Source organism: Sus scrofa, chromosome 5, assembly GCF_000003025.6.
Source record: "Sus scrofa isolate TJ Tabasco breed Duroc chromosome 5, Sscrofa11.1, whole genome shotgun sequence".
In the NCBI taxonomy this organism is placed as follows: Eukaryota; Metazoa; Chordata; class Mammalia; order Artiodactyla; family Suidae; genus Sus; species Sus scrofa.
In genome coordinates this window covers 1,411,535-1,438,625 of record NC_010447.5, presented here as the reverse complement: position 1 = coordinate 1,438,625, position 27,091 = coordinate 1,411,535, and the positions used below count along the sequence as shown (strand labels likewise).

Genomic DNA, 27,091 nt, shown 5'->3' with positions numbered 1-27,091 from the left:
CCCCAGGTCACCATTCTTCCTGGGAGGGCGGAGCCCATGGGGAGCCCTCAGGCTCCAGGTCCCCAGCTGTGCACAGCCGTGCAGGTCTGAACCCACCCCGCCTCCCTCCGCCAGCCACCCCACCCTGAGGCGGCCCTGCAGACCAGCCGGGGCAGCGTGGGCCCCAGAACCAGGCCTCTGAGGTCCCGGCCGACCGCCCTCCGATGGCTGGGGGCCCCCTGGGCGGCCGGGCCCTGCCTCCCTGCCCCAGCCAGCTTTGGGGACAGCGCCCGAAGGCCAGGCCTGTGGTCTGAGACAACCACGTCCCCGCCCCGGCTCCGTGGACAGGACAGAGGGCGGGGTCCCAGCCTCCCGGGCAACAGGGCTTCTGACGGCGTTTCCCTGGGTGTGCCCGGTGCCGGACGGGAGCGCAGGGTCCCTCCGACCTGTGAGCCCCGCTTGAGCCTTTTCCTGCCCGTCCAGGTGAACCCCAGAGAAATCCCTGCTTCTTCCCGAATGCGTCCCGTGTGCTCTGGGCTATGCACGTGGGATCCCCATGCGCTGAGGGTGGGAGATAAACATAAAATGGAGCATCTGGGAACAAAGAAGCTGGGGTCCCCCCGCTGGCGAGTGGGTTCTGTGCACTGATTGGCTCTCTTCCTTCCCCGACCCCAGGGTTCAGTCCTTCCTCCCTGACGCCGACCCGTCCGCTCTGGGCTGCACACAAGGCGTTCCCCGGGATTGGGAGCAATGTGCCTTTCAATCCCGTAGCTGCTTGGTGGCTTTAAGGGTTGCATTTGTTGGTGTGCAACGAGGGTTTCGTGCCATCTCTCACTGTCACCACAATGATGCACCGGGGAGGCGGGACGGCCGCGGGGACTCCTGCAGGAATAATGAGCAGACAGGAAAGGAGCCCCGAGGGGGCTGTGCTGGTGGAGGCAGCCTCCTGTCGCCTGTGCCGTCCCGGAGACGTTTCCGTGGCGGTGGGGCGGCCCCTCCCCCACACGCCCGCCGAGGCCCCTCCGTGGGAACCCGGCTCTCAGCCGGAGTGTTTTTCCACGCGCGCTTCAGTTAGATGAGGGGCATTTCTGAGCTGCAGGGTCCCCACGCTGTCTCGGCTCAGGCTGCGGTGATGAAACAGCAGGGGCCGCGGGGCTTGAACAACAGAAATTCATCTTCTGGTGGTTCCGGAGGCGAGGAGGCCGAGATGCGGGTGCGGCTGACTCGCTGCTGGTGGGGACTTACCCCTGGGGGACCCTGCTCTGGTGGGGGCCCCGTGGCTCGCAGAGGGCCACCCGCAGTGTCCCAGTGGAAAGACGGTGAGCAATCGAGGTCACCTCTTCTAAGGGCTCCAGGGCTGCGGATGAGGCCCCGCCCCCACAGCCTTATTTAACCCCAATTCTGTAAAGGCCCCGTCTCCAGGCACAGGCACCGTGGGGTCAGGACATGTTTCCACCCACACCACGGCATGAGAGAGATGCTGGTCTCAGAATGACCGGCTGGCTGTGGGTAGAGATGCCCGCCGGGGTGGGGCTGGGTGGGCAGGACCCAGTGCTGTGCACATGGCACATGGCAGGCATCACCAGTCGATCCCAGGATACGCCGCCCTCTGCTCCCAGGTCCTCAGGCAGCTCCTGCTGGTTTGTCAGAAGGGGCAGCAGGACAGTCGCCTGGGACGCCGTCCACGTCTCTTTCCCAAACCACCTCCCAGTTCACCCTTTGTTAAAACTCAGCGGGTCCCTTCCCGTCCCCTGCAGGGGCCCCAAGGCTCCAGCCCTCGGAGGGGGGCAGTGAGCCCCCTCCCGGGTCCCCCGTCGCCTTTGCGGGGACATTCATTGCCTGCCGGGCTGGTGGCCTGATGGGGGACCCTCTGCAACGTGGAAATGCCAGATCCTTGGAAAGCAACTAACGACGTCAAGCTGTAGGAAGAGCGGCGTGTCGTCCAAGCGTCAGCGGTTCCTCGCGTGGGCCCGGCGGGTGGCACAGGCCCGCGTCCGCAGCGGCCAAAGCAGCTGCACCCGCCCCAGGGACCTTCGCCACCCTGCCCTCAGTCGGGACTCCACCCTGGTTCCCAGAGTGCTCGGGCGACGGCTCCATGAGTGCGACCCTTGTTCCTCCATCACCCAGCCCCATCCCCCCAGGGCTTCCATCAGAGAAGATGGGGACCCCGGCCCCGCCCCGCAGCCACGGAGAGGGGGCGTCCTGGGAAGAGAACGCCTTCCCCCTGGCGGCGGGGGCTTGGAGTCAGGAGGGGCTTCGCGCCATGGGGGCTCCCTACCCTCTGATGGGGACAAGGACTCGAGTCCCAGTGTCTCAGCACCAGGACGTCCTCAGGGGCCGTCCCGTTTGTGGGCGAGGCCTCGGGAGGCCGTGGTCACTGTGGCATCTGCCCCTGAGTCGCACTGTTCCAGCCCTGGCTCTAGCCTCTGGGCAGCCACCACTGCCCCATGGGGTCCTGCCCTGAGCACCCCTCCTGCTGCCTCTCTTGGCTCCCACGCGGCCTCCAGATGACAGGGAAGACTGTGCTGTCCCCTCGAGGAAGGGTTGCGCTGCTCCTTGAAACCGCCCCCTGCGCCCTCGGGCACCGAGTGGCCAACAGCAGAGCTGGCCCTGGGCAGGAAGCAGTAGACCAGGGAGAGGCCAGGGAGGGGCAGCGGCCTGGCCAGGCCACCTGATTGTCACCAGGCACTGCCCACATGGCCTCCCGCGCCTGAGGTCACGCCGGGGCCGGGGCTGGGGGTGGGGCCGCGTGGGTGGCGCTGGCGCCCAGGCCAGCGCTGACGGCCTCTCTTCTCTCCGCAGCTCGGATCATCAGGACCAAGCAGTGGTGTGACATGCTCCCCTGTCTGGAGGGGGAAGGCTGTGACTTGTTGATCAACCGCTCAGGCTGGACGTGCACGCAGCCCGGCGGCCGGATCAAGACCACGACGGTGCGTACGCGGCAGCGACTCTCCTGGGGGGGCGGGGGGGGGGCTTGCAGACCCCACGCCGGCGGCGAGGGCGTAACACGCAGCAGCCGCGTGAGGCAGCCCGGCCCCCTCCTCCAGAACCTCCCCGCTCTGCGGCCCCATGGGTCTGTCCCTGGGCTACTCGGCTCCTTCACGCGGCCACTGAGTGCACGTTGGCCTGAGCGCCAGACAGAACCCCTGACGGCCGGTCAGCCCGCACTCGATTGGTTGCGACGGACGTTGTTCTGTTCCTGGGCCATGTGCTCCCGGCTCCAGGCCAGAGCAAAGGTCAGACCCCACTGCGGGGCTTCAGAACCCCTGCCCCCCCACCACCGTGAGGGGCCTCTAAGGAGGAAGGTTGGGAGGGGCCGGGGGCCTCCCCCAGGTGACCCCTACTGCCCCAGGTGCTGCGTGGTGGCCTTTGGAGCAGAGACCCCCAAAGCCCGTGAAGGGCCCCCATCCCTCCTGATTCCCTCCCCCCACCCAGGGGGCACATGGAGCTCTGGGGTCCCGCGGCTGGCCTCCCGCAGGCTGGGCGGCAGGGGGTGGCAAAGTGGCTCTGGGGCCACGTTCTCCGAGAGTCCTTTTCCAGAGGACAGTTCCTGGAGCACAGGTGGCAGGGGGCCTGGCTGGTAGAGGCGGGGCCCCTGGGCGGCGTGGAGGCTCTACAGGCCGGGCCCACCCAGCAAGGGCTCCCCTGGCCAATCGTGACCCTCCTCCAGGCACCCCCGCTCCCGAGGCTTAGCAGGGAGCTGAGGACAGCGTGGCCGGCCTCCCACCTCCATGCCGGGGCACCAGGTCAGGGAGGTCTGGGGCTGTGGAAGGTTCTGGATGTTCTCCCCTTCACGGTGGGGGGGCGGCGGTCCCACAGGAACCAGACTGGGGCAAAGCCACCCCTTTCCTGCCCTAGCAGCCTTCCTGAGAGCTCGGGGGGCTCTTCCAGCAACGACCCCAGAGCCCAGCTTGCCGTCACCTCCCCGAGGGGAGCCTGGACACCCTGGTCCCATCTGCTGGCAGGAAGGTCAGGCCTGCGGGGGTGCGTCCATCGGATTTCTGGGAAGCCTTGCGTCTGGGGACTTGGGGCCTTGGCGGCGGCCTCGCCCTCACAGGCCAGGGCCCGGAGGGGTCGCCCGTCCCGAGCAGGGCCGTCCGTGAGGATCCGTGCGGACTGGGCTGGGGGAGCCGCCCCCAGCCCCCAATTGTTGAAGCTGCATCAGTGCCCTGAGCCGCAGGCTGTGCCTGTCTATCTGTGCTCCACACGGAAACGAGGGTTCTGAGGTCACACCGCAGGCTTTGCCGGACCCGCAGCTCTTTACCTGCCTCACAGTTTGGGGGGCGGGGGGTGGCCTCTGAGCACCCGGGGCACAGCTGGCCTTTCCAGGGTTCCCGTCTACATGCTGTTCCCGAAAGGCAAAGGCCTGGGGACGAGCAGACCCCAGACCCCCGGGGCCACCATCCCCGGATCCGTGGGGCCTGGGGGTCCATGTGCGGACGCCAGAATCCCGAGCCCGTCCTAAGGCAGGAGACACCATGTTGGGGGCCTTTTGGATGAAGGCCCAGAGGAGACGAGCCTTGGGAGGAGGCACCGGCCTGGGTGTGCGGTCGCTGTGGGGTCAGGCCTGCCCCCCAGGCATCCTCTCTCATCAAGCCCCCGAGCCCTTCCTGCTCCCTGAACCCTGTGCTGCCAGCTCCTTGGAGGTTCTGGGGGACAGCTGCATGCAAAGGGTGCCCCGTGGCAGCCCCGGCCCCTCTCCCTGCGGGCACCACCTCAGACCTTAATCCACCCAAGAACTTAGCTGAGAAGGTGCCTGTTCTTTCAGCCTCGCGGCCTCATTGCTCAGAACCATCGTCTCGGTTTTACAGCTGTGCAGACTGCACGGAGAGGCTGAGGGACGCGGATGCCCTGGGCCGTGGGCCGTGGAGGTGGGCTTCAACCTGCCAGGTCAGCCCACCTCAAAGGCGGCCCTGCCTTTGCGTGGGCACCGCGTGGCTTCCAGCCCGGAAGCGATTCTCTCACCTGCCCGTCCTGGGGTCAGCCCGGACAGGAAGCACCTGCCTACCTGGGCCACATCTCCCTGGGAAGGCAGCGCTGACACCTGGAGGCACGGCCCTCCTTCGGCAGGTGGACGGGACCTCCTTCCTGTGTTCCAGCCGCCGTGTCACACCGCCACCCAGGAAGTGGGTCCCGGGCACTCGGGGTGGCCGATCCCACGGAGCGGCTGGTGACAGCGCTAGGGGACCGGTGGGCTCTGTCCTCTTTCCAAGTGCCTGAAGAGGGTGTCCGTTCTCATAGACACCCCCGCCCGTGGTGACCTATTTTCACAGCGTTCTTAGAAGGCTCGTTGAGGAGCCCCCACCGCGGCGCAGTGGGTTGGGAATCCAGCTGCAGCGGCTCCAGGTGCTGCAGAGGCACAGGTTCAATCCCGGCCCCGCGCGGGGGGTAAGGGAGCCAAGGGACCTGGCGTTGCCGCAGCTGTGGCTCGGATTCCATCGGGGGCCCAAGAACTGGCATAACCGCGGATGTGGCTGTAAACAATAAAAAGCAAAGGTTCCTTGAACTTTTGAGCCAAACTCCCTGGAACGTGCCATCCCTGCTCCGTGGCTGTATCTGTGTCCTCTTACCAAGGGCCGCTTAGCGCTGCAGGGTTCCGCGTTTTGCCGTGACTCGGCTTCCCGAGACGTGGGCTTTAAGGGGCCTTGGGAGTACGTGGCCCCCCGCCCACTCGTTCTATCCCGGCTGCCAGGTTCTCAGCCCGGGGCCCCCGGGGCCTGGCCACACCCAGACACGCAGTCTCCCTGCTCACACGCCACTCCTTCTCCACGTGCCCGCGGCCGCTCCCGCCTCCGAGGCCCCCCCACACTGGGAGCTGCCCGGGGCAGGCCTCGTGGCCCCGCCATCCCGTTCCCGCTCAGCGCCTCCACGGGTGTGCACGCGTGGTAGATGGCTCTCCGATCAGCTGAGCCCACCCCCGGGCGTGTGCTCAGGCTTGCGTTTCCTACAGGGCACTGCTTCCCTCTGCGCAGGTCCCATCCCGTTGGCAGATGGCGAGATGAACTTAGCGGACCGTGGTCTGCATTTAAAAGGAGGAAGAAAGAGAATAAAGGTGTCCCAGCCGACCCTGCGTCCTGAGGGTGAAAGCTGTTGCTCAAAGCACACAGGCATCACAAGGCGGGGTGATGGGCGTTCCAGAGCAGGTGGCCTTGGAGAGCTGGGGACCCATGTCCTGGGGGACCCGGAGGACCTGGGGTCTGTGGCTCCCGCCGTCTCTGTTCCAGGCACTGCCTTCACTCTCTCTTTGCCCCCTTGGTCTGCACTGGACAAGGTGACCAGATGGACATCCCAGGCCCTCCCCAAGGTCACTAGCAGCCGCCTCCTTGGTGCCCACGCAGCTCTGCTCTTAGCAGGCTGGGGGCTGGCAGAAGGGCAGGGGAAGGCTGGGGTCCCAGGTGGGAGCAAGGGCCCCCAAGGGCAGAACGTCTTCCTGCCCTCTCGCCACTTCTGTCCAGATGTGAGTGGCTGGGGTGGCACCAGCATCGGTGGCACTCGGGAGCGTCCAGTCCATGCCCCACCCCCACATGTGCCAGGGTGATGCAGTGAAGAACCTGCGTGGTAGCTGCTTCCACCTCCTAGGTCGGAACAGGCCAGCTGGCTATTAAGCACCGCATTTGAATTCTGTGCTGCTGGGACACCTGCCGGGGGGCGAGGGGCCCTCTGGGGCGTCTGTGTGGTCGGCTCGGGAACTGGGAATCACAGAAACCCAGAACCTTAGAAGCCCTTCCCCAGGACCTGCCCGGATGTGGGAATTCACCCCGACCCGGGCGTCCCAGACCCAGCAGTGCCGGCCACGGAGGTGCGGACAGGCACCTGGGGCCCTTAGACACCAGGAGGGGGTGCGCAGCTCCACCGGAGTCCTGGCAGCGGGGCCGGCTGCCCGCGGCCAGCCCCTTCTGCCTCCCTCACCAGGTCACGAGCCAGTGCCTGGCTCTCGGGTCGGCACGCGCCAGGGACAGACGCTCAGGATGTCCAGGCACGAGGCGGCTCCAGCTTCCCCTGGGCTGAGACGCCGCACTGACGCCGCTCGCAAGCGGAGCGTCTGTCCGCCACGCCCTTGTCCTGGGCGGGCGGCGGGCACTGCCCTCTGGTGGGCCACCCTCCTAGGGACCATTCCCCCGTCCAGGCCGCCCCGCAGGCCCAGTGTCCCCTCCCCCCAGGGGCCCATGTCTCTGGGCCTCGGGAAAGCTCAGAGCTTCTCCTGGAGGGAAGAGTCCCAGGAAGAGCCTTCATCTCAAGACCCCTAACGCCATCCTGAAACGTCCTGATCCAAAGAAGGTCGTGTTCCAAGGTTCCAGGGGGACAGGAATTTGGGGAGGTCCCCACTCCCCCGCTAGACCACCCAGCCCAGGGCAGAAAGCCGGGTGCTCTGAGCGGGGGTCCGAGGCCCTGTGGAGCCCGCTGTCCATCGTGGGGGGCCCAGCACCAGGATCCTCGACGCGTGGGAGCACAGCACCCCCGAGGAGGGAGGGGACAAGCCGGAGCCCCCGGGAGGGGTTGGGACGTGGAGGGGACGAAGCGGCAGAGGCAGCAAAGAGGCCTCTGTACAGACGCAGAGAGGGACCCACCAGGCCCACCTGAGTCTGGGTGCTGCTGGTTACGAGGCAGAAGCTTCCTGAAACGAGGAGTTAGTTAAAAGCTGTGAGAAGACAAGGACGTGCTTCTGGAAATTACACGCACGTGATGTGTGGGTGCGTCTTTGCAGACTTAGTGCACACCTGCGGGTGTGTGTGGGACAGAACTTGTTAAACCTCTCGCAAATATTTGGTCCGTATAATTGAGGAACTCTCAGAAAGCCAGGAGCAGAACTTAACAAAACAAAACAAAACAAGCCGGAAGGAGGAAAGGAGAAAAAAGAGAGAAGATCGATCCAGGCGGTCTAAAAACGCAGATCCAAAAATAGAGGGAAGGAAGAAGGCGCCATCAAAGAGGCACTTTCTACACACACTCCCAGCACTCAAAGCCTGCGTTTCCTGTGTGTGAGGACGCGCCGCCGGCCGAAAGGGATGCAGAAAGGCCGGTCCGAGGCGAAGCAGCGGGACACTTCAGGCCACCGGAGATGAAAAAGCATCCTAAAAACGCGGAGGGAAAAAATAGGTCACGTCCCGAGAGTTGGCCGTCATGCATCCGGCTTCTCGCCCAAGAGCTCCGGGCCGGCCAGCAGCAGCCGGGCCTTCCCGGGTCTGGGACCCGGGGATTCCATGCCAGCCACCCAGGCTGTTGCGGGGAGGGGAGACCCCAGCCTGGAAGCTGTAGCTGGACGGTCCTCCGGGAGGAGGGAGGACAGAGTTTCCTTCCCACGTCTCCTTCTGAAAACCAGTAAAAGGAGACAGATCCGGAGCCCAGGACCAGGCCATGACCGGCCGCCCGCTGGCCGGTCTTCTCTGTTTCTTGGGGAAGAAGAGCTGGCCCGTCCTGAGGATATGCCAGGTCAGCCAGGCAGGTGTCCCGGCCCCGCGGAGTCCCGGCCGCCCCGTATGCGGGGGCCTTCCTGGCCCGGACCTCCCCTTCTGTCCCGTTCCCCTCCTGGGGCGCCCGGCATCCTCTGCAGGGTGGGGGGGCTGGGGTTCACGGCCCCCAGGTGCCTCCTGCAGAGGGGCTTCCCCCCGGGGGCAGGGGGGCTCCTGTCTCAGAGAAACACACCCTGTTGCGCCCTCTGAGCTGTCCCGACTGGAGGCCCGGCTGCCTCCTGGGAGGCCCCGGAGCCCAGAGGCGGTGGCAGAGGGGGAGCTTGGATCCCGTTGCCCAGCGGGGGGACCAGGCCGCATCACGCCTGGCCCCGCCTGCCCCCGGGAACCTGAAAGTAGGTGAGGAGACCCCCGCTGGGCCCTTGTCCTCTGCGGGCCAAGCCCCTGAGCCCAGGGCCTGAGACCAGGTGCAGGAGGCAGCGTGGGCCCGAGACCTCGTCATCAGGACTCAGGAGGGGACAGAGGGCCCTGTCGGACAGTCCCAAGTCCAGTCTGTGGGAGATGGTCCCGCTTAGGGGCAGCGGCCCCGGAGGGGTAGGTGCACACACGTGAGGCCGAGAAGGATAGCCGTTGGTCTGATCTGTTTGACAAGCAGGATTTCACCTGTTGGCCAACCGTGCGGGAGGTCCCGCTTGCAGCCCTACCCAGGCCCTGCCTTCCCGCAGCCAACGCCCGCGGGACCGTGGCCACGAGGGCTGGGGGTGGGGGCGCCCAGGATGAGGCCGTGGTCTTCTGCCAGGTGCCGGGGTTGGGGGGTGATGGGACCCCTGGCCCCAGGCTCCCCCCAGGGAGAGTCCGGGAATCGTGATTCATGTCGTCCCGCCTGGCTCTCCTGGCTTGGCACTGGGTGGCTCGGGGACAGGACGGAGGGACAGAGGAGCTGCGGCTGAGCCGTGAGGTCTGGCTGAGCGGCCCCTCAGGCAGGGCCCAGAAGGGGCCGTCTGCCTTCTGGAATTTGATGGGTGAGAGTTTTTGGTGGGTGCTCAGAGCCTGATGAGGGGCTGGGGAGAGGGGCTGGGAAGGGGCACAGTGGGTCGGAAGGCCCCCCACCACCACAGGGACTCTGGGACAGCTGGGCCCCAACCCAGGCTGGACCTCCGTCTGTCCCCCACGGAGCCCCCTGGAATGGTCGGGACCCTCCCGGGGTGGGTTAAAGGGTGGGGAGGTGAGCGGAGGGTGGGCCTCACCCAGAAGGAGCTCGGCCCCTGCACGTCCCGCTCCTCCCGACAGTGAGAAGCACCGTCGTCACCCGAGCCCTGTCTGCCCTGCGTCTGTCTCCCCTCGAGTCAGTGCCATTCGTCAGGCGCTAATAGCCAGACGTCTTAATAGACTCTGGGTGGGAACCCAGACGGGGCGGCCCGCCCCGCCGCACGCGAGCGCCGACGTCCTTCACGTCTCCGCAGAAAGGAGCCCGGAGACAAGACCGGGTTTGACCGAACCCGTGGTGCTTCCGTCCACTCTCGTCCAGGTTCGTCACAGGGGCATGACGCGCAGCGGCTGTTTGCAGTCCTTGTGCCGCCTCGGTCTCGAGTCTCCTTCACGTCGCCCTCCTTTGAGTCACTTTAAACACATAAGTGGCGAGGATGGAGATACGAGGAAATGCGTCCAGTGGAAAACGCCAGTGGGCGCCGGACGGGCCACCACGTGGGCTTGGGGTATTCCTGACACCACTGCGGTGGCAGGCGGTCGGCGGGGCAGGGCAGAGGCAGAGTCAGTTGAGGTCGGACCCTCCATCCGTCCTGGGGGTGGACTTATGCACAGGCGGCTGGGTCACGTGATCCATCTCCGTTCCCCCACCCCCCATCCCCGCCTCCATCCTTTGGGCTCCGTGTGGGGTGCTGAGGTTCGGGGGGGAGCATCACGGGCCCCCATTGCAGGGAGGACCCCCTGGAACGGCTCCAGGGGTGGCCACTGCTTAGAACGCAAGGTCAGGTGGTGGCTGAACGGGGACCTGCAGAGGAAAGCCTCACTGAACGGGACGACAGGCTGTCACACGTGTGCTCCCAGCATGGCCCCAGTCAGCCTGCCCGCCACGCCGGCCGCGGGCTGTCTTCTGCCTGCCCCCCTCCCCCAGGCCCGTGCCCGGCCAGCAGTGCCCTGCGGTCCTGCAAGCTCGCGTGTTTGCATCTTGTCAAGGCGAGCCTTCCCTGGATGGATAAAATTCAGTGTCCTCCCCAGGGCCCAGGAGAGCTGTTTAACACGATTTGTTGTTGATTCCACGTTTCATGAGCTAATTGGGCAGGAATCCCAGCAAAGTCGTTGAAAGCGTGCTTTTCTCCTGTGGGTTTACCATGTCCTTGTCATCTTGGATGTGACATTTCACTGCCTAGCGACTTCGTTTTTCATAAAAGACAAAGGGAAATCTGATCCCTCTTTACCGTGAAGTCTGAGGTGTGTTGAGACGGAGGTTAGGTCAGCAGGTGCCGAAACCCCCTGGGCCAGGGTCCTTCCTACCCGGTTTCAGGTCGTGGGGCCCGTGGCGTCCACTCCACCCCCACCCCCACCCCACCTGCCGCTCGCATCCCAGCGTCTGGTCACGCTGACCTCTCCCTGTGGTTGTGTCTCCCTGCTCTGCCCGCTCCCTGCCCGTGTGACCTGCTGTCCCCAGCGCAGCCCCCTGTCCACACAGCAGCTCCAAGAGGGTGGGCTCGGCTCCCAACCCTCCCGATGGCTTCCGGGCACCGCAGTGGGCGTGAGATTCAGCATCGATGTTTGTTAAAGACCAATCTTGAAAAATGAAAGGCAAAGACCTGTGTCTCAATCCAGATGCTTTAAACATCAGCTCCCTATGGACCTGAGATTCGCCAGGTGACAGAGGGCCCGGGGGCGGGGTACCAACGGGAGCACTGTCACCGCTACGGCTCTGTCCCGGCCCCTCCTCCCGAGCCGGAGTGTAATCCCGGGCTCGCTGGCCTCACGTGGGATCCGCGCTGCCTGGTGTGACCGCCTGGTGCTCGAGCTGCTGCCGGATGGCACGTCCTCCCCCCGCCTCCGGGCCTGACAAGTGCGACCACACTTGGGGGTGGCCTTGCAGGAGCCCCCGGCACTGCTCTGGGCCTCTTTCCTCATTTGCGGGAGGGGTGCGCCTGCCCAGGGGACTCACGTCCTTGGGGTTTGGGGAAAGGGAAATAACGGTGGGAAACCTCTCAAAGCCCAGGGGAGCCTCTGAGGAAAAGGACGGTTATTTTCCTTGTGCGGCACTTTCTGGACCATTCTGCAGTGCCCACATTACCAGCGGGCCTCGGAATGAAGCGACACTCTTGCCCCCCGCCCCTCTGGTCCTCGGTGCCGCGGAGAGGGACCACCCAGACGTGGGGGGTGGGGTCTCCCCACTGCGTATTGGGGTTGCGTCGGGCTTGTGCAGACATGGCTGTGTGGCCTCGGCTTTCGTGGGCAGGTGGGCATGTGATGGACGGGAAGCCCAGGCACGGGGATGCCCTTTCCCGCTTCCCAGTAACCGCGGCGAGACAAGCTTCCCCAGCATTTGGAGGAGAGACCGGAGTCTGGTCCCTGTGCCCGGTCTGTGGGGAAGCGGCCAGGGCTCTCTGGACTAACACGGTGCCAGATGCAGCATCGGGGCTGAACCGCCTCTGCTTCCAGCGTCAGGTGTTTTCTGAACTAAGAGCAGCAGCAGTTGTCTGGCGAGCTGGAGGAAAGAGCGGGTGAGACCCGCCGCTGCTGCGCGGGAGAGGGCACCTCCCCTCTGCTTTGTCCTCTGAGCCTCGGCTGTGACCAAGACGCCCTCAGGGGCGGAAAGAGCCCGTGGCCTCCCCCTGGCACCTGGACCTAACCTTCTGGCCGGGAGAAAGCCAGCAGGCAGAGGTGGAGGCTGCCCGCCCAGCCCCCCCGACCCCCTCGGGATACATGACTCCAGCAGCAGGACACGGAGGGGCCGAGGTAGCAGGAAGAGTCTCCACCTGGGGCAGGAGAAGCCAGCGAGGCTCTCGAGGCTGTGGTCCCCGCCATCCTTCATTCTCGAAGCTTTGAGAGACCTGACCTCCCAGGCAGGATCAGCCCTACCTCTGCCCCCCGGGAGCCATCTTTGGGGTCCCAGGATGGTCGAGGGTCTCCGCACATCCCCCAGACCTTGCGAGCCAGCCAGGGGCAGACGGGGCCTCCCCACCCCCGGAACTGGGAAGTAGGATACGGACTTGCTCCCCGGCCCCGCCGCTCATTCCAGCCTCTGCCTATTTGAAGGGGACAGAGAAAGCATCGCAGAACCACAAGCGGTCTGTGAAGGAACACGTACACCGTCCAGAAGGGAGTACTTGCGGAAGAGTCAGAGGCAGGGTCAGCCCTGGACACAGTCCGTCGGCATCAAAGTAACTGTACACCCGAGACGCGTCGGCATCAAAGAGAAACTAGAGGCCATGACCTCTGTGATGCGGGAGCAAAAGGGGCCGGAGGGAGGGCAGCCTGGGAGGAAATGCAGGCAAAGCCGCAGGTCTGTGGGCGGAACAGAGGCCGGACACAAAGGCACCCAAACATCAGGGGAGCCTGGGATGTGTGCGGACACTGCCGTCCGTGAGGCGTCACCGCCGCGTCAGCCCAGAGACCTGGACCGATCTGAGGCCAAGAGACTGTTCACAGGAGACGCAGCCAAGGGAGCCAGAGAGAGAGGCCTTCCGTGCGGGAACGGAAGACGGAAATCCAGCCTGGGACAGCGCGGGCCCCATGACGAGAACGGGAAGGACAACCAGGTCGGGGTGAGGAGACACGGTTGCCAAGAAAGACTCCGAACACAGCACACGCATCCGGGCCCGAGGCGTCCGTGGGACATCTGTGCCTGGAGGGACCGTCTCTAAGCATCCAGGTCGTATTGGAGCCAAAAGGAAGGAGGAGGCAGGAGGACGAGGCCGCAGACCTTCGAAGGCACAGATAAGCCGCCTCTGAACTCCTGGGACCAAGAACCAGAGTGGGGGGGGCGGACTCTAGGGATTTGTTGAGAAATAGTTTTATTTGAGAATTCGGTCCCATTTCGGGTCCTTGTTTTGGACGAAGGACACACACAGGACGTTTTAAAGTTGCAAGGATTTGGAAAGTGCATCGCCCACGTTCCTTTCCTGAAAAAACGTCAATGAAAGATGACCCGGAGCCAGTCAAGGAAGGGCAGCTGGTGATTGGAAAGGTCGTAGGTCAGAGGCAAGACGATCAGTGGTGACCATGGAGTCCAGTTAACTGCACGGAACTTGGATGCAAATCATTTCTGTGACTGGTTACACAGTTGAGCACAAAATTGGCAACACTCCTATTTAACATACCACGTACGCGGTGAGGAATCACCGTGTCCCACTAAGCGGATTTGTAACCTCTGGCGAAATTAACATAACAGTGGCCGCAGGGCTGGGGGCAGCTGCGCACGAAGAGAAGGGTCACTTAATGTCCTCTCTTGGATGGAAGGAACTTTCGTCACTGGGGAAACGGCTTCATTATTAAAAATTCCCTTAATGAACATAAAAGTCACCCCTTAAAGAAGCAAGAACATGGGAGCTCCCTTTGTGGCTCAGCGGGTTAAGAACCTGACTGGTATCCATGAGGATTTGGGTTCAGTCCCTGGCCTCGCTCAGTGGGTTAAGGATCCGGTGTTACCATGCGCTGTGGTGCATGTCACAGACGTGGCTCGGATCCTGAGTTGCTGTGGCTGAGACGTAGGCCAGCAGCTGTAGCGCCGACTGGACCCCTAGCCTGGGAACTTCCATATGCCGCAGGTGCAGCCCTAGAAAGACAAAAAAAGACAAAAAATAAAAAAATAACTCAAATGGGTGTTAAGGTCAAGTACACACCCCTGATAAGACCAATAAAAAGAACCGAAGCATAGAACTTCGGAATAATAAAATCACCAAGATTAAACTTGCCGCAAGATATGAAACATCTACCATACAAACAGGCTGCTTCCAATTTTCTGTCCTTTCTGAAGCCTCTACACAAATATTTATAATCCAAGTGACTAATTAAACCTAAGAAGAGGAATGTGCCAGCCTTCTTCTCCAGTCACGATACCATGTATTTAAAACTCTACCCCAAATAACAGGACCCTGGCAGCCAGGACCTTCCTATCCTCTGTGGGTTGAGGAGGAAATAAAACCTGCGGCCACAGCCACCCGCCACGTGCAGGATGTGCCGTGTCTTCCCGGCTCCGTCCTGGGCAGAGCAGCCATCATCCACTCACCACGTGGCTTCGCTCCCCGTGCCTCGGTTTTTGCATCTATAAAATGGGCAGAATGCTCTTTCCCGCTTCCTAGGGCCACCGGCAGGACCGAAGGAGTTGGAACATCAGCCTCGTTACTCGGGATAACGGGCCTGCACCTAAAGGACCGTGCCATCTGTGCGTCTGCGTTCTGGTTAAATGAGAATTACACGCTGCACCTGCGGGAACAGGAAAGGGTGGACTCCGCCATGTCCTTGTATCTTAACAGACTTGGTTTTTTAACTCAGAAAGAATGAAAATGAAGACGCCAAGCTCTGGAGAAGGCTCCCTTCAAAAAGAGGGAAAAACTGGATGATGAAGAAATATTCATGATTTTTGTACAGATATGGACTTGATCCTTGCCTCTCTGGCAAAATTATAAAAATGCATTTTTACCTCTGTCACGTCTAAGGTTTTTTTTTTTTTAAGTTAGAAAATAAATCTGCAAGGAGGAAGGGGACATCGGCACGCATCGGGGGCTCACGACATCCGCGAGGGCACGCACGGCCAGTCTGCTGATCCCCGCATGTGGAAATTTGATTAAATATGTGATTTTTCCGGGGGGGAATTACCAAAAATAACTAAAGGAGCAGGACAATGTTAATATTCTCTAGTGTAAAAATTCCAGACCAAGCTGTTTTAATTGGCGTGTCCTGGAAAACATTCCGGGGACAGGTCTTTCCCCCTAAACTGGAGAGTGGAAAATTACCCCGTTCCTTTTAGGAACCATTGAAACCCTGAGGCCAGAACGGGTCCGCAAAGTTAGAAAAGTCATCTTGTTCAGGAGAAACTGTGGAGCCTGCGGTGTGGGCTGGGGCCGCCCCGGGCACTGGGTGCCTTCAGCAAAGCGCCCCGCGGTCTCCAGGACCAGGCACTGTCTTCGGGGCGCAGATGCATCTCAGGGAGCCCCGCCTCTGAGGGGAGCGGTGGCCGGGGCCCACGCCGCCTGTACCTCCGCAAAATGACAGCAGGCTGCCTTCTGCGGTCCTTGAAAAGAACAAAGCGAGGCCCCCGTGCAGTAGGTGTGTATCTGAAACGTAAATACCTTTTAATACTTCAGACGCTGGCAGGAGGACAGGCCCTATCGGGAGACCAGATAACACGTGTGTTCTCACTCAGTAGGTTCTGAAATCGGCACCAGGCCGGCCCTGGACTGACTCCCTGGGAAGATACCAAAGGAGTGACGGCCGCAGACCCCCACGCTGGGGGCGGGGGCCTCCCCGGGACCCGGTGTCCACCTGAAAGCAGAGCCGACGTTGCAATGAAGCTGCAACGTCCAGACTGGGTTCAAGGCCCAGGCTCAAGGCCCTGGGTGAGGCGGCCTGCAGTCCCCGGGGACGGGTTCCTCTTGGGACGTTCGGGCAAATGCACTCGCCTATTTGCCCTGAGAGAATGGAAGCGGCAGTGCTTACAGGCGAGGTGAACAGGACTCCAGAAGAGTGTGGAGCGTGGCCGGAAGGGCCTTGAGAACTAACAAGGGACTTTGTTACATCGGGCCCGTCATGAGCGTGGCTTCTGCAGGTGGTGCAGCCGTCAGCGTTCACAGACACGCGCCAGCTCTGGGACGGATCAGAGGTCGCCCAACGCTGCAGGCCAGATGCGGCCCCTGCTGATTTTTGCAGACAAAGCTTCATTGGCACATGGCCTGGCCCCTTCACTTGCGTATCCTCTAGGGAGGCCGTGAAGGAGTCCTTGCAGAGCAGAGTCCTTGCAGAGCGGAGTCCTTGTAGAGCGACTCAATGACTTTAATGTGTGGGCCGGACTGGAGTGTGTGTGAGGCCCGAGGGGAACGCGGCAGTGTCCGTCCCTGCAGGAGCCGGGCAGCCCCGGACACGTCGCTGCGGGGTCCCGGGCTCCCTGATGCAAGGCCGGTACCCACCGGTTTTCTGTGCTGCGATGCTTTTGGCAGCAGAAGCTTGGCCATCGCGCAGCCCAGCGCTCGTCGGGTCAGAGGCCAGCCCGCTCTGCCCAGGTCTCCCTGGGTGGAAACCCAGGTGTGGGCGGGGCCACGTCTCACCTGAGGCTCCCGGGAAGAGCCCTGCTCTGGGCCCTGGGCTCTCTCTCCTTGTCCTCGATGCTGTGGGACTGAGGCCCGTTTCCCCTCGGCTGCCCCGGGGGGTGGGCTGTCCCTCGCTGCGCCTGGAGGGCACAGGGGATCCGCTGCGTGCAAACATGCTGGCATCTGTGCTCCTTCTCAAATGCCTGAGGGGCTCTAGTCAGTTTTGCGGGGCCCTTTTGTCTCCGGGTATTTAGTCAGCGCCTGGCATCTCTGAGGCCTTTGCAATAACTCTTTTTTAAGGAGGGCTTCTCTTACCTAAAAGCTGAGGATGAGGCCCTCAGAGCTGGTCCAGGCCCTGACGGGGGCAGGCCGGGCGGTCGCTTGCCACGGGACCGTCCGGGAAGTCGTCCCCCTAACGGCTACTTGCGGAGCACTGTCGGAGCCGAAGGCCCATCTCCCATCAGGGGACAGCCTGGCACAGACGCCGGCCTGTCCCTGTGCAGAATCCTGTCACCTCTGTTCCTTTCCCAGCGTCACAACCCGGGCCACCCCTGCTGTTGGCTGCATGCCAGGGTCCGCGAGCACGAGCCACGGGCTCTAAGGATGCTGTCCTCCCTCCCCCAGGAGGAAGCAGTGCAGCTGGTCCATAAGGAGGCCGCGCAGGAGAAAGAGAACCCGTGGCCCACTAGACCCAGCCGGGTCCAGATGTTCTAGAAACTTCTTTCCAAAGATACACTCCAAGAAAGATAATCATGAGCCAGAGAAGAGAAGCAAATCATTGTAAAGATAGAAATACAATTTCCCTGTATCAGATTCAAGAAATTTTTTTTCTGGAACGAGAAGCTAGGCCGTGCCAGGGTCTGGAGACTGGCCTGACATGTAAAGGGGACCCCGCAGCGGTGACTTGCCGTTAGGGGTCTCGAGATCTCGGGACTTCACCTGGGGGTCCCCTGCATGCCACCACAGTGTGCCTCTAAGAGGGAGGGGGCAGAACTGAGCAGCAGAGGAGGCCGTGTGGCGGAGGTGGAGAGAGAGGAGAGGCTGGCCGCTGGCTTGGAGCTGGAGGCCGGGAGCCCAGGCCCCGGCACGAGGTGCTGGGAGAGGCCGGGACCGGGGCTCCCGGAGGCCTGGCGGCGGGGCCCTTGCCTTTAGCCGCACGAGATACAGTCTGGACTTCGGCCTCCAGACCTGCTTTTGGAGCCAAGCCTCTCTTTCTCCTCTGAATGTAGTGGCTCAACACCGTACAGCGACACTCGAAGCAGAGGCTCAAAGTGCAGACAGAGTCCAGAGTCCGTTCCGGAACTTTCTCCAGCAGGACATCCCAGGAGGTCTGCTCCCTGGTGGGAAGCCGGTGGCCGGGCCTCTCCCTCCCTTGGGACCGCGTGCCGGGCCCTCCTGGGCTCTAGAAGCCCTGAGCGCGTCTCAGGAGCACCACCCTCCCCAGGGAACGTGCCTGCCAGCGGAGTTCGTGGGAGGATGCAGCGTCCAGGGTGGCGTTTGCAGGAGGCATGAAGTGGCAGGTGCGGGCGGGGCGGGTGGGGTGGGGGTGGGCAGGAGGAGCCCAGGCTTTGCCGCCGGAGCTGGCACGTGCTGGTGCTCAGGGCGAAACTTCTCCGGAGGCAGAGTCTCTGCCGGGAGCCGGTGCTGTGAGGCCAGGGGGCCAGAGGTGGCTTCGGGAGAGGCCCCTGCTCTCCGTGCTGGGCCGCGCTGGGCAGCAGGGGGGCCCCCACGCCAAGCTGGGAGCTGGTGCGCCCTGGGAAAGGCGCTCTGACCCCGAGCCAGGGGACCTGAGACAATGGAGGCAGCAGAGCTGGACCCCCATCCAGCCCCACGAGATACCTGTGGTCAGCTTCTCATCCCAGCATTGGTGTCGTTTGGGGTGCTTGGGTTTCCAGGGGTGCCCACCATGCTCTCACAAGCTGGGTGCCTGAAACCGCAGGAGTTTACTGTCTCGGCTCTGGGGCCTGGGCGTCCCGGGCACCACCCAGGCCCTGCCCTGCCCCTCTGGTTCCCTGCTGTCTTCTCGTATCTGTGTCCCGAAGTGCCTGTCCAAGGCCAAGACCCGCCGAAACCAGGGCGACCTCGCCTCACCTTCGTCGCATCTGCAGAGACCTGATTTCCAGATCAGGTCACACTCGCGGGTTCTGGGGTCGGGAGGTGGCCGGGAAGGCTCAGTGTGGCCAAGACCCTTGGAAGCAGTGATGACAGATTCTGCGTGTGGGTTCGCCAACCGCCAGCGCTGCCTCCCCACAGCCTCCCAGAGCCGTGGGGGGAGCCGTCACCCCGGAACGTCTGTCCTGCTTAAAGGCCACCCCCAGCTCGCCTTTGCTGGGAAAGCCTTCCTTTCCGTCGCTTCTGACTTGTTTTCTCTGCCAGGCGGGTGTTTGCCATCGGGGAGGCGGGAATCGCAGGTGCCACTGCGTCCGCTCGGTTTCCAGAACGCGCTTCCTTGGTGGCTGGGGTGACGGCGAAGGGCGCCTGAGGACCAGGACCCTTCACTCCTGTGGCTTCCGGGCCAGGTCGAGGGACTGAGGGTCGGGCACCTCCTTCGGGGCCAGGTCTTTCCAGGTTCGGGTTGGGGTCCCGCGTCACAGTCCTCCAGCAGCCAGAGCAAGGCTCCTGCGCAGGAGACGAGGTCCAGGGGCCGGGCCGCCGAGTCACGGCTGTGGTCCCCACCCCGCAGCGTCGCTCCCCTCACCCGGGGGGGACACGTCGTGGGGGCCACCCTGTCAAGGGAGGTGGCGTCGCTTCACACACACTCTCCCCCCACTCAGGCTCGTGGATTCCGGCCGCGGCTGCGGGGGTGGGATGGGCTTCGGCCTCATCCCTGGATAAACACGGGTCTCGGTGGCCCCAACTGGGGTCTGGGGCGCCAGGCCCAGCTCTTTTCTAGAGCAGCCCCTCCCATAGGAAAACAACTTGGGGACCTTCGGTTGACCTCTCTGGGCATCTGCTGACCAGAGGACAGCTGCCACCAGAGCATCCGCAGGGCATGTTTTGGACGCGTCAACCGCAGGTTGGCATTTGCAGAAGTCACCCCGGGCCCTGGAAGCAGTAGCTTTTTTCCATCGCAGCAAACGTCTGGTCATTTGGGGCAACAGCTGCCCCTTGCTGGTGATGTGGGGACTTCCGTGGGCCATGGTCCCTGCAGCGTCCACCCCTCAGGCATTGGCAAGGGCCCGTGAGGCAGAAACTGGCCTGTCTGCCCCGGGTTCTGATGCAGAGGCACCTCTCCCCCAGCGCCAGGGCAGCCAGGTCCAGGGAGACCCCGCTTGGACCCGTCCACAGGGAACCTGAGCCCAGGCCATGCGAAGAGCTGGTGCCAGGCCTGGGAGGCCCACAGAGGTCTGTCCTGGGCAGGAGGGCAGCGAGCTGTCTGTGGCCACATCTTGGCTGGGTACCCCCCCAGGAGGAGCACGCATGTCCCTGGCTTGACCAGCGGCCATCAGCCGGGCTGGGGTCTGTCCACACCTGCTTCTCCTGGCAGTTTGTCCAGGCTGTTCTGGGTCAGGACTTGCTGGCCCTGCTGGATGCTGCCTTTCTGCTCCGGCAAAGACACCGGAGCCTGTCGGGTTGTGGACGGGCCCTGCTCCAGCCCCCGGCCCTGGGGCATCGAGCCTGGCCTGGCAGGTGTCTTGGGACCTGCCACGTGGCAGGAGCAGGACATCAGCCTAGACTTCAGAGCGGGCACCGAGCATGGCCCGTCTTGCAGCCTGGCAGCAGCTCCTAGACACCCTCACCCCTCTGGACGGGGACAGGGAAGGGTATGGGCAGCTCACACAGCGGTTCCGGGCAGCCGGAGCCCCATTTGCGGGAGGCTGGCCTCCGCCCCACCTGCTCCAGGGCCCCCAGGTCAGCTTCTCGTTGTCGGGTTAGAGCTGCTTCCTGGAGCTGCTCCGTCAGCTCTGCTCAAACAGTTTAGAGACACGGACTCAGGAGGTGGGGCCGTGCACCGTGGGAGACCGAGGCCCACGGGCCGTGTAACCTCAGGTGTCAGGTCATGAGCACTGGGCCCTGGACATGAGCTCCGACCTGGTCTAAGAGGCCCTGGGAGGAGGTGGCCAGCCGTGGCCCACAGTCTCGGGGACAGCAAGGTCCAGCCTCATTTCAGAGCAGGAGCAGCAGGGCCTGGGCGCCTGTCATGAGGGGGCAGGGTCCCAGCGTAGGCCCCACACAGCCCATCCTCAGGGCCTCGCCATGTGCCCAGTGCCCCCACCTGGCCCCCCAAGGCCTTCCCTGGGAGGATTAGCAGCCTGGCGGGTGGGAACAGGGACCTCACTGCTGCGGGACCCACCCCCGCTCCCCGCAGAGGGGGCTCCACGGCGGGAACCCATGAAGCGGTGGGTCTGGGGGTGGGAGGACAGACGGGAGGGGAGTGGACACGGCGAGCAAACAGGGTCGGAGACACATCAGAGGCGTCAGGTGGCCACACCTCACCTGGTGCAGACGCTTCTGTGCTGCCCAGACCTCAGAGCAGAGTGGCCGCGGCCGTGGCCGGGCTTCCCTGAGGACACTGACCCGTGGCACGAACGCTGTCGGGGATTGTTTAAAGTCCAGCAGCGGCTTGGGCCTGTCCAGCCGCTCTCGTGCACTGGGGTCTGTGGAGAAGAGGGGTTTGGGGTGTGTGCGCTGGCCGTGGAGGGTCGGGAAGTGGTCCCAGAAAAGCAATCCCATGGCTGGCTGGGCATGGAAGGGGTGAGCCACAGCCTTTCCAGAAGCTTCTCCCGGGTTGTCTGCTTTCTCTGCGGTCACAGCCTTCAAGGTCAAGCTCTTTGGTGCGGGTCCCGGTCATCACGGGCCTGCAGCTCCACGTCGGGGCCTCGATGCCGGGCAGCGCGCTTCTTAAACAGACGACGCACCCCGGCCCGAGACGGAAGGGGACGCTTAGTGAGAAAGAGCGTGTCTGTCCCTGGACTCGCAGGGTCCTGAGGTTTCCTTTCGTTTTGTAAAGGACGGTTTATAGGGTCCGGATACAGAGAGAAACCTCACCGTCTCGGGGGAGGACCCGTACGTTCCTCAGGGGCGGGACGGCCCCCCGCAGGGAGCCCTGCGTGCACAGCGCACAGCTCGGCCCTCAGGCTAAATGACCGGGGCTCAGGTCACTCTGCCGAGAGGCTGTGTCAGCCAAGCCCCAGGGACCACAGGGACAGGGCAGCATCGGGCAGGCCCCTGTGTCCATCTGTCATGTGCCCATCACGCAGGACAAGGTGACTTTGCGCATCCAGGTCTGACCACATCGGGGTGGGGTCCCCAAGAGACAGCGCAGACCCAAGGATGGCCCCATGACGTTGGGGTGTCTGGCGCCAGGACAGAACCGGAGCCTGCTGGATACGGCTGCTTTCCAGGCCCGGGGATACAGCACAGGTCACACAGAGGCTGTGGCCCCAGGCGGCCGGCTGTCCACACACTAGGAGAGCAGCTGACCTGGCCACGGGGCTTCAGGAAGCTGGGTGCAGCCCCCAGGAGGCCCTTGGGGAGGAGAGGACAGTTTCCTGGGGGCACAGGCCGGGAAGGGGCCCCGTGGGTCACCTGGTACTGGCCGCTTTGCCTTCCAGGGCCTCCGTTGTCACTGGCGTGGCAGGTTCAAAAACCATATGGTCAGACAGGGTCCCGGCAACGTCACGAGGCCCGTGGCAGCAGGCTCGGGCCTCAGAGTGAGCACTGCTGCCCAGCTGAAAGAGGGCAGCTCCACAGCGCTGGGCGGGGACACGACCCTGGCCCCCGGCTTTGGGGGGAGCCCCGGTGCCGCGATGGTTCTGACCCATTAGAAAGGTCCAACCCGGAGGAGCAGGGCCCTCCGGGAGGTCAGCACAGGGAAGCTCAGGCCCCTGCAAGGTGCCGGGCCAGGGTGAGCGTCTCAGTCGAGCTTGGCCGTGGGTGCAAAGGCCAGTGCTGCTGGTGGGACTTCCCGGGCCCCGGGGCTGGGGCTGCTCCGGGAGCCCTCCTGGGGCCGAGGGGGCAGAGAAGCCCCTACCCAGGAGCCTTTACCAGGGAGGCAGAGGTCATGGCCACAAGGTCACCATGCCGCTGAGGGGGCAGCGTCCTGGGCCCTCAGGTACACAGGTGGGGAGGGGACCCCAGGCTGGATGCCTTCTCCAGAGGCAGGGGGACAGCGGGACCCTCACGACACAGCCCCCGCTTCCTGCAGGATGGCCCTCACGGTCCCGCCAGCCAAGCCCTGGTCCTGGTTGATGGTTCCACTTGTCACCAAGCAGGTGGGGGTGGGGCCCCACAGGTGAGACCCCAGCTCAGTTCTGACTCATCTTTCATTTGTCCCCGCTGGAGCTCAGCGGTGTGGTCCCCAGGGGAGGGGCAGCCCGCCAGGAGAGCAAGGGTCTCCCAGGATCCCTGGGGTCTGGCTGACTGTCTTTAGGAGACTATGACGTGACCAACATGGGGGTCCCTGGAGAAGGACCCCAGAAGCCAGTGGAACCGCCTCCCACGGGACAACATCCTGCACCTGCAAGGACCACAGCCCAGTGCTGGGCAGGGATGCTGGCTCCGGGTGCTGGGGGACCTCCTTAGCCAGCACACACATGACACCCAGCCCTGCAGCCTCCTGGGGGCTCCGTGGGGGTGAGACGTGTGTTCCCATCGCTGTACCCTGCAGCTATGCAGCACCTGCTGTGTACAGGAACAGTGCGAGGCATGCTTAGGGGAACAGGGGGTGCCGCCCACACCTGGGGCCCTCACCAGCCAGGGCGGGTGTGCAGCTCGTACCAGCAGCTGACGGGGTTCTCTTGTCCTGGCCCGGGGGCGTCCCCCCCAGGACACAGAGGAAGGGGGTGTCCCCAGGGGCCGCTCTCTGTGGCAAGGGTAGATTTCTCCCCCGGGATTCTGGTCTGAAATCCAGTTTATGTCCTTGGCAGGTCTGCTAGCGTCTTTCAAGCGCACCGTCCAGGCGAGGCCAGCCTCGTGGACGGCCCGGTTCCTCCATCCCCGCGGGGGCCCTTCCTGCCCTCAGGGCTGACCGCTCTCCTCTCTCTGCCCCCAGGTCTCCTGACACACGCAGCCCTGCAGGGGCCTCAGGAGTGGCCTTGGCTCCCAGGAGAGGCCGCAGCTCCGCCACGGTCCTCCGTCCACCGCGGACGCCGCCCGTTCTCCGCCACCCACCCGCCCTCCATTCCTCTCGCCCGCCAAGGACAGCCTGCTTCCTCGGACGCCTGAGCGGAGTCTGTCCGGCCGCCCGCGGAGCCAGGCCTGGGACGCAGCGGGGCCGCCCGCCTCCCGCGCGGAGGCAGAGGAGGAGGCTGCCGCCGCCCAGCCAGCCCGAGGGAGGAGGACTGACCCTCTCCTTGTGCCCAGACTGTCCGAATCGCTTTTATTTTCTTATCCTTCCAGTATATTCGATAGACCAAAGAGCAAAATCTATTTTACCGCGGACCCGCCCTCACCATCAGAGTCCCTGGGTCGACGGGGGGGCCCGGGGCAGAGACATGCTGGCGGCCCCCGCGGGGCGGAGGGGGCGGCCCCCGCAGAGGCCTCCGCCCCACGAACACTGCGGCGGCGCAGCCTGAGACGGGCCGGAGGACGCGGCCGCCCCGAGGGACGGGCCGGCGATGTCCCCTCGCGGAGCCCGCGGGCGCGCCCCCCCGGGAGCCCAGCCCGCCGCGCGCACCCCGCTCCCCTGTGCTTAGATGGACTCGATGGTACCAAGGTCTCTTCTGTTTGACCAGTCGAACGCGCCTCTCTGCAGCCCCTCGGTAGTGGTCACCCGGATTCGCCGTGAGCATGTTGGGCCTCCCGTGACTGCCGTCTCATCCCATCACCGTTCGCTCCAGAAAGCAAATCAAAGAAAACTCGAGTAGCCCCTGTTGGAAAGAGATCATTAAATGTATTTTGCAAAGCCTAAAGTTATATATTTAACAGTTTTTATATGTTGTATATTTGTAGAAAATCCTATTTAACAATAACTGGGGTGGCCCCGGCCGCCCCGAGGGGGGGCCAGGCCCGGGGGGTCCCGACGGCGCTGGGTGGGCAGAGGGGGGCCCAGCACCCTGGAGGGGCAGCCTCTGGGGCAGCGAGCGGAGGACGGGCCAGGACACAGGGACAGCATGGCCACGGGGCCAGTGAGTCTGGAGGGGCCATTCCTTTCCACTTGGTTTTGGGGGTGGTCCCCCCCCCAGCTCTGCCCCGGTGAACACGGAGTCGGAAGTGCTTCGCACACGCCTCTCCAGATGGATCCTGTTTCCCTCTTTCTCACCCTCTCTCGTCTGTGGACCTGGAGGGCGGTCTGCAGCCCGGCTCTTCTTCCCACGCCGACGCTTCGCTCGTTCTGTCTTCGCGTCGGAGGGTGGGGATGGCGGGGGGCGGGCCGAGCCCCCCCATTTTCCCACAGCCCTTCCGCAAGGAGGGGTCACCAGGCCAGAGGCGTAGGGGACAGGTTACCTTCCCCTGGCCACCTGGGCGGTCCCTTTATTTTCCTGGGTTTCAGCTGAAGTTAACTACCTAAGGGGCCAATTAACCGGAGTATTATGCTAGTTCTACTAAAAAAAAAAAATAAAGTAAAAAAACTCTATAGAAGCTGTTCCAGCAGCCCATAGACTAAAGCTAGGAGAGAAAGTCCATTTATTTAAGCCCCGTTCCAGGTCCGGAGGTAGGTGCCCTGGAGTGAAGGCCGGAAGGGCCGGGCTTCGACGGCGTTTGGTTGGTCGTCACACCGTCACCTGACGTCACCGAGGAGGTGGCCCAGCGGGGTGCTGCCCCGCGTGCCCGCCCCAGGCTGCCGGCCTGGGCTCACTCCGGGGGCGCGGATGGAGGCCCCGCAGGGTCCCCCGGCCCGCCCGCTCTGCCATCCCCACCCCCTCCCTCCTCGCCTGTTTCTTCCGACAGCGGGTGCAGACACTTGGAGGGCAGAGACCGGGAGATTGGCGATGTTACAGCATTTTTTCCCTTGTTTTACAGTATTCAATTTTGTGTTGATTCAGCTAAATTATGGAAATAAAGAAAACATCCTTTGATAAGCATGGCTTCTGTTCGCTGGCCGCGGTGTCCCGGGAGAGGGGTTGCGGCCGGCATGGCTGGCGGGGACCGAGCTCAGAGCACAAGCGGGGACGAGGCCTCCTTCTCGGGCAGCGGGCCACTGTGACACGCTCAGTCGGGGGCCCTCCAGGCCCTCCTGCCCCCGAGGATGCTCCCTGAAGCCTCACCCTGGGTGCGTGGCCAGCACCTGGCCCCGTGGTCAGTGCCTGGTGCCTAAGTCCGGCTTTGTCCCCTCCGAAGCCATGCGCTCCAGCCGAGCCAGGAGGGAGGCTGAGAGCCACGTTCGCCCTTGCCCAGGATCGGTGAGCCAGGCCCTGCACCTGCCCCCAGGCCCGGGGCAGAACCCCTCCCAGGGGCTCCCATGAGAGACCCCTGTCTCAAGGGCTTTCTTCCAGGGAAATCCGCTCGGATCTCCAAAGAGCGGTCTTCGGCGCCAGAATCCACCACATACAGGCGTGCATGGATGCGGGGAGAACCACGCCTGTCACTTTCCAACTGCTGTTTATAAAATATCGACCCTGGGACCTGTGGCAGGTGCACGGGCCATAGGCCATCCACAGTCTGTGCTTAGTTTAAGGAGACTTCACTGCAGCTCTTACAGGGAGGAGGGGAGACCCCTTTCCTGCCCTGGAGGGCAGGAAAGGCACAGAATGCAGGCCTAGCCACTGCTCCAGGGACCCCAAGAGACCCTTCCCCTATCGTGGGGTCCTGGGTGCCATGCGGAAAGGGCCTCCTCCCCCGGGGGTGTGCCCTGTGGAGCAGCCTGGAGGCTTTGCAGTCAGAGCCCAAACATGGCTGGGCAGCATCCCTGGGAGAGGGACCGCCCCCCGACCTCCTTCCTCTGTCCACGAGGAGAAATGAGCAGGGCTGTGCGTGTGCCTGAGGAAAAGCAGGGCCCCCAAGAGCCACCTGCACCCTCCCTGGCCCTGCGCCTTCTGGGCCGAGCAGAGGGAGAAACAAAGTCGTGAAGCTGGAGAAAAGAGAGGAGTTTCGTGACCCCACCCCAGGGCGTGTAAAAATGGATGCCCCTCATGGCAGCATCAGCTGTGGCCGAGGTCCCAGCCCTGCTCTGCCCTGGCTCCCTTCACCCCGTACCCCAGCCTTGCCGACCGCCCTCCACAGAGGTGAAGGTTCGGGCACCTGTTCTACGCCCCCGGGCCGCTGCTACGTGGAGGCTGGGGCGGCTGCTATGTAGAGGTGGGGTCTTGGCTGTTCCCAGCACCCGAGCACCTACTGCGTGCAGGCCTTTGCAGGGACTGCATCTGTGGCCACGTTCCAGCTGCCGCAGGTGGGGTTAGAGTCCAGAGCCCAGATCTGTCCCCAGAAGTCCGTGTGTCCTTCTGTCTCTCAGCCGCCCCCAGGCCCCAAATGTGGGGCACGGCCCCTTCGCTACATCCACGCTCCAGCCGGCTCCCAGTCCTTCTACCCTGGGGTGGAGGCGTGGCCTCAGTGGCCTGCAGGACACGTGTGCCCCGG

The 27,091-nt window shown here is 63.7% G+C and overlaps 1 protein-coding gene across 2 annotated transcripts in view; it reads left to right on the top strand.

Annotated features, from left to right (window-relative positions):
• FAM19A5 (family with sequence similarity 19 member A5, C-C motif chemokine like) overlaps positions 1-25,596 on the top strand; it is a 156,922-nt gene extending 131,326 nt beyond the window's left edge. For both annotated transcript variants that reach the window (XM_021091359.1, XM_021091360.1), the window contains exons 3-4: positions 2,782-2,909; positions 23,628-25,596. In XM_021091359.1, coding sequence (XP_020947018.1) covers positions 2,782-2,909; positions 23,628-23,636 — 137 coding nt within the window. In that variant the 3' untranslated portion in view covers positions 23,637-25,596. The remainder of the gene's footprint in view (positions 1-2,781; positions 2,910-23,627) is intronic.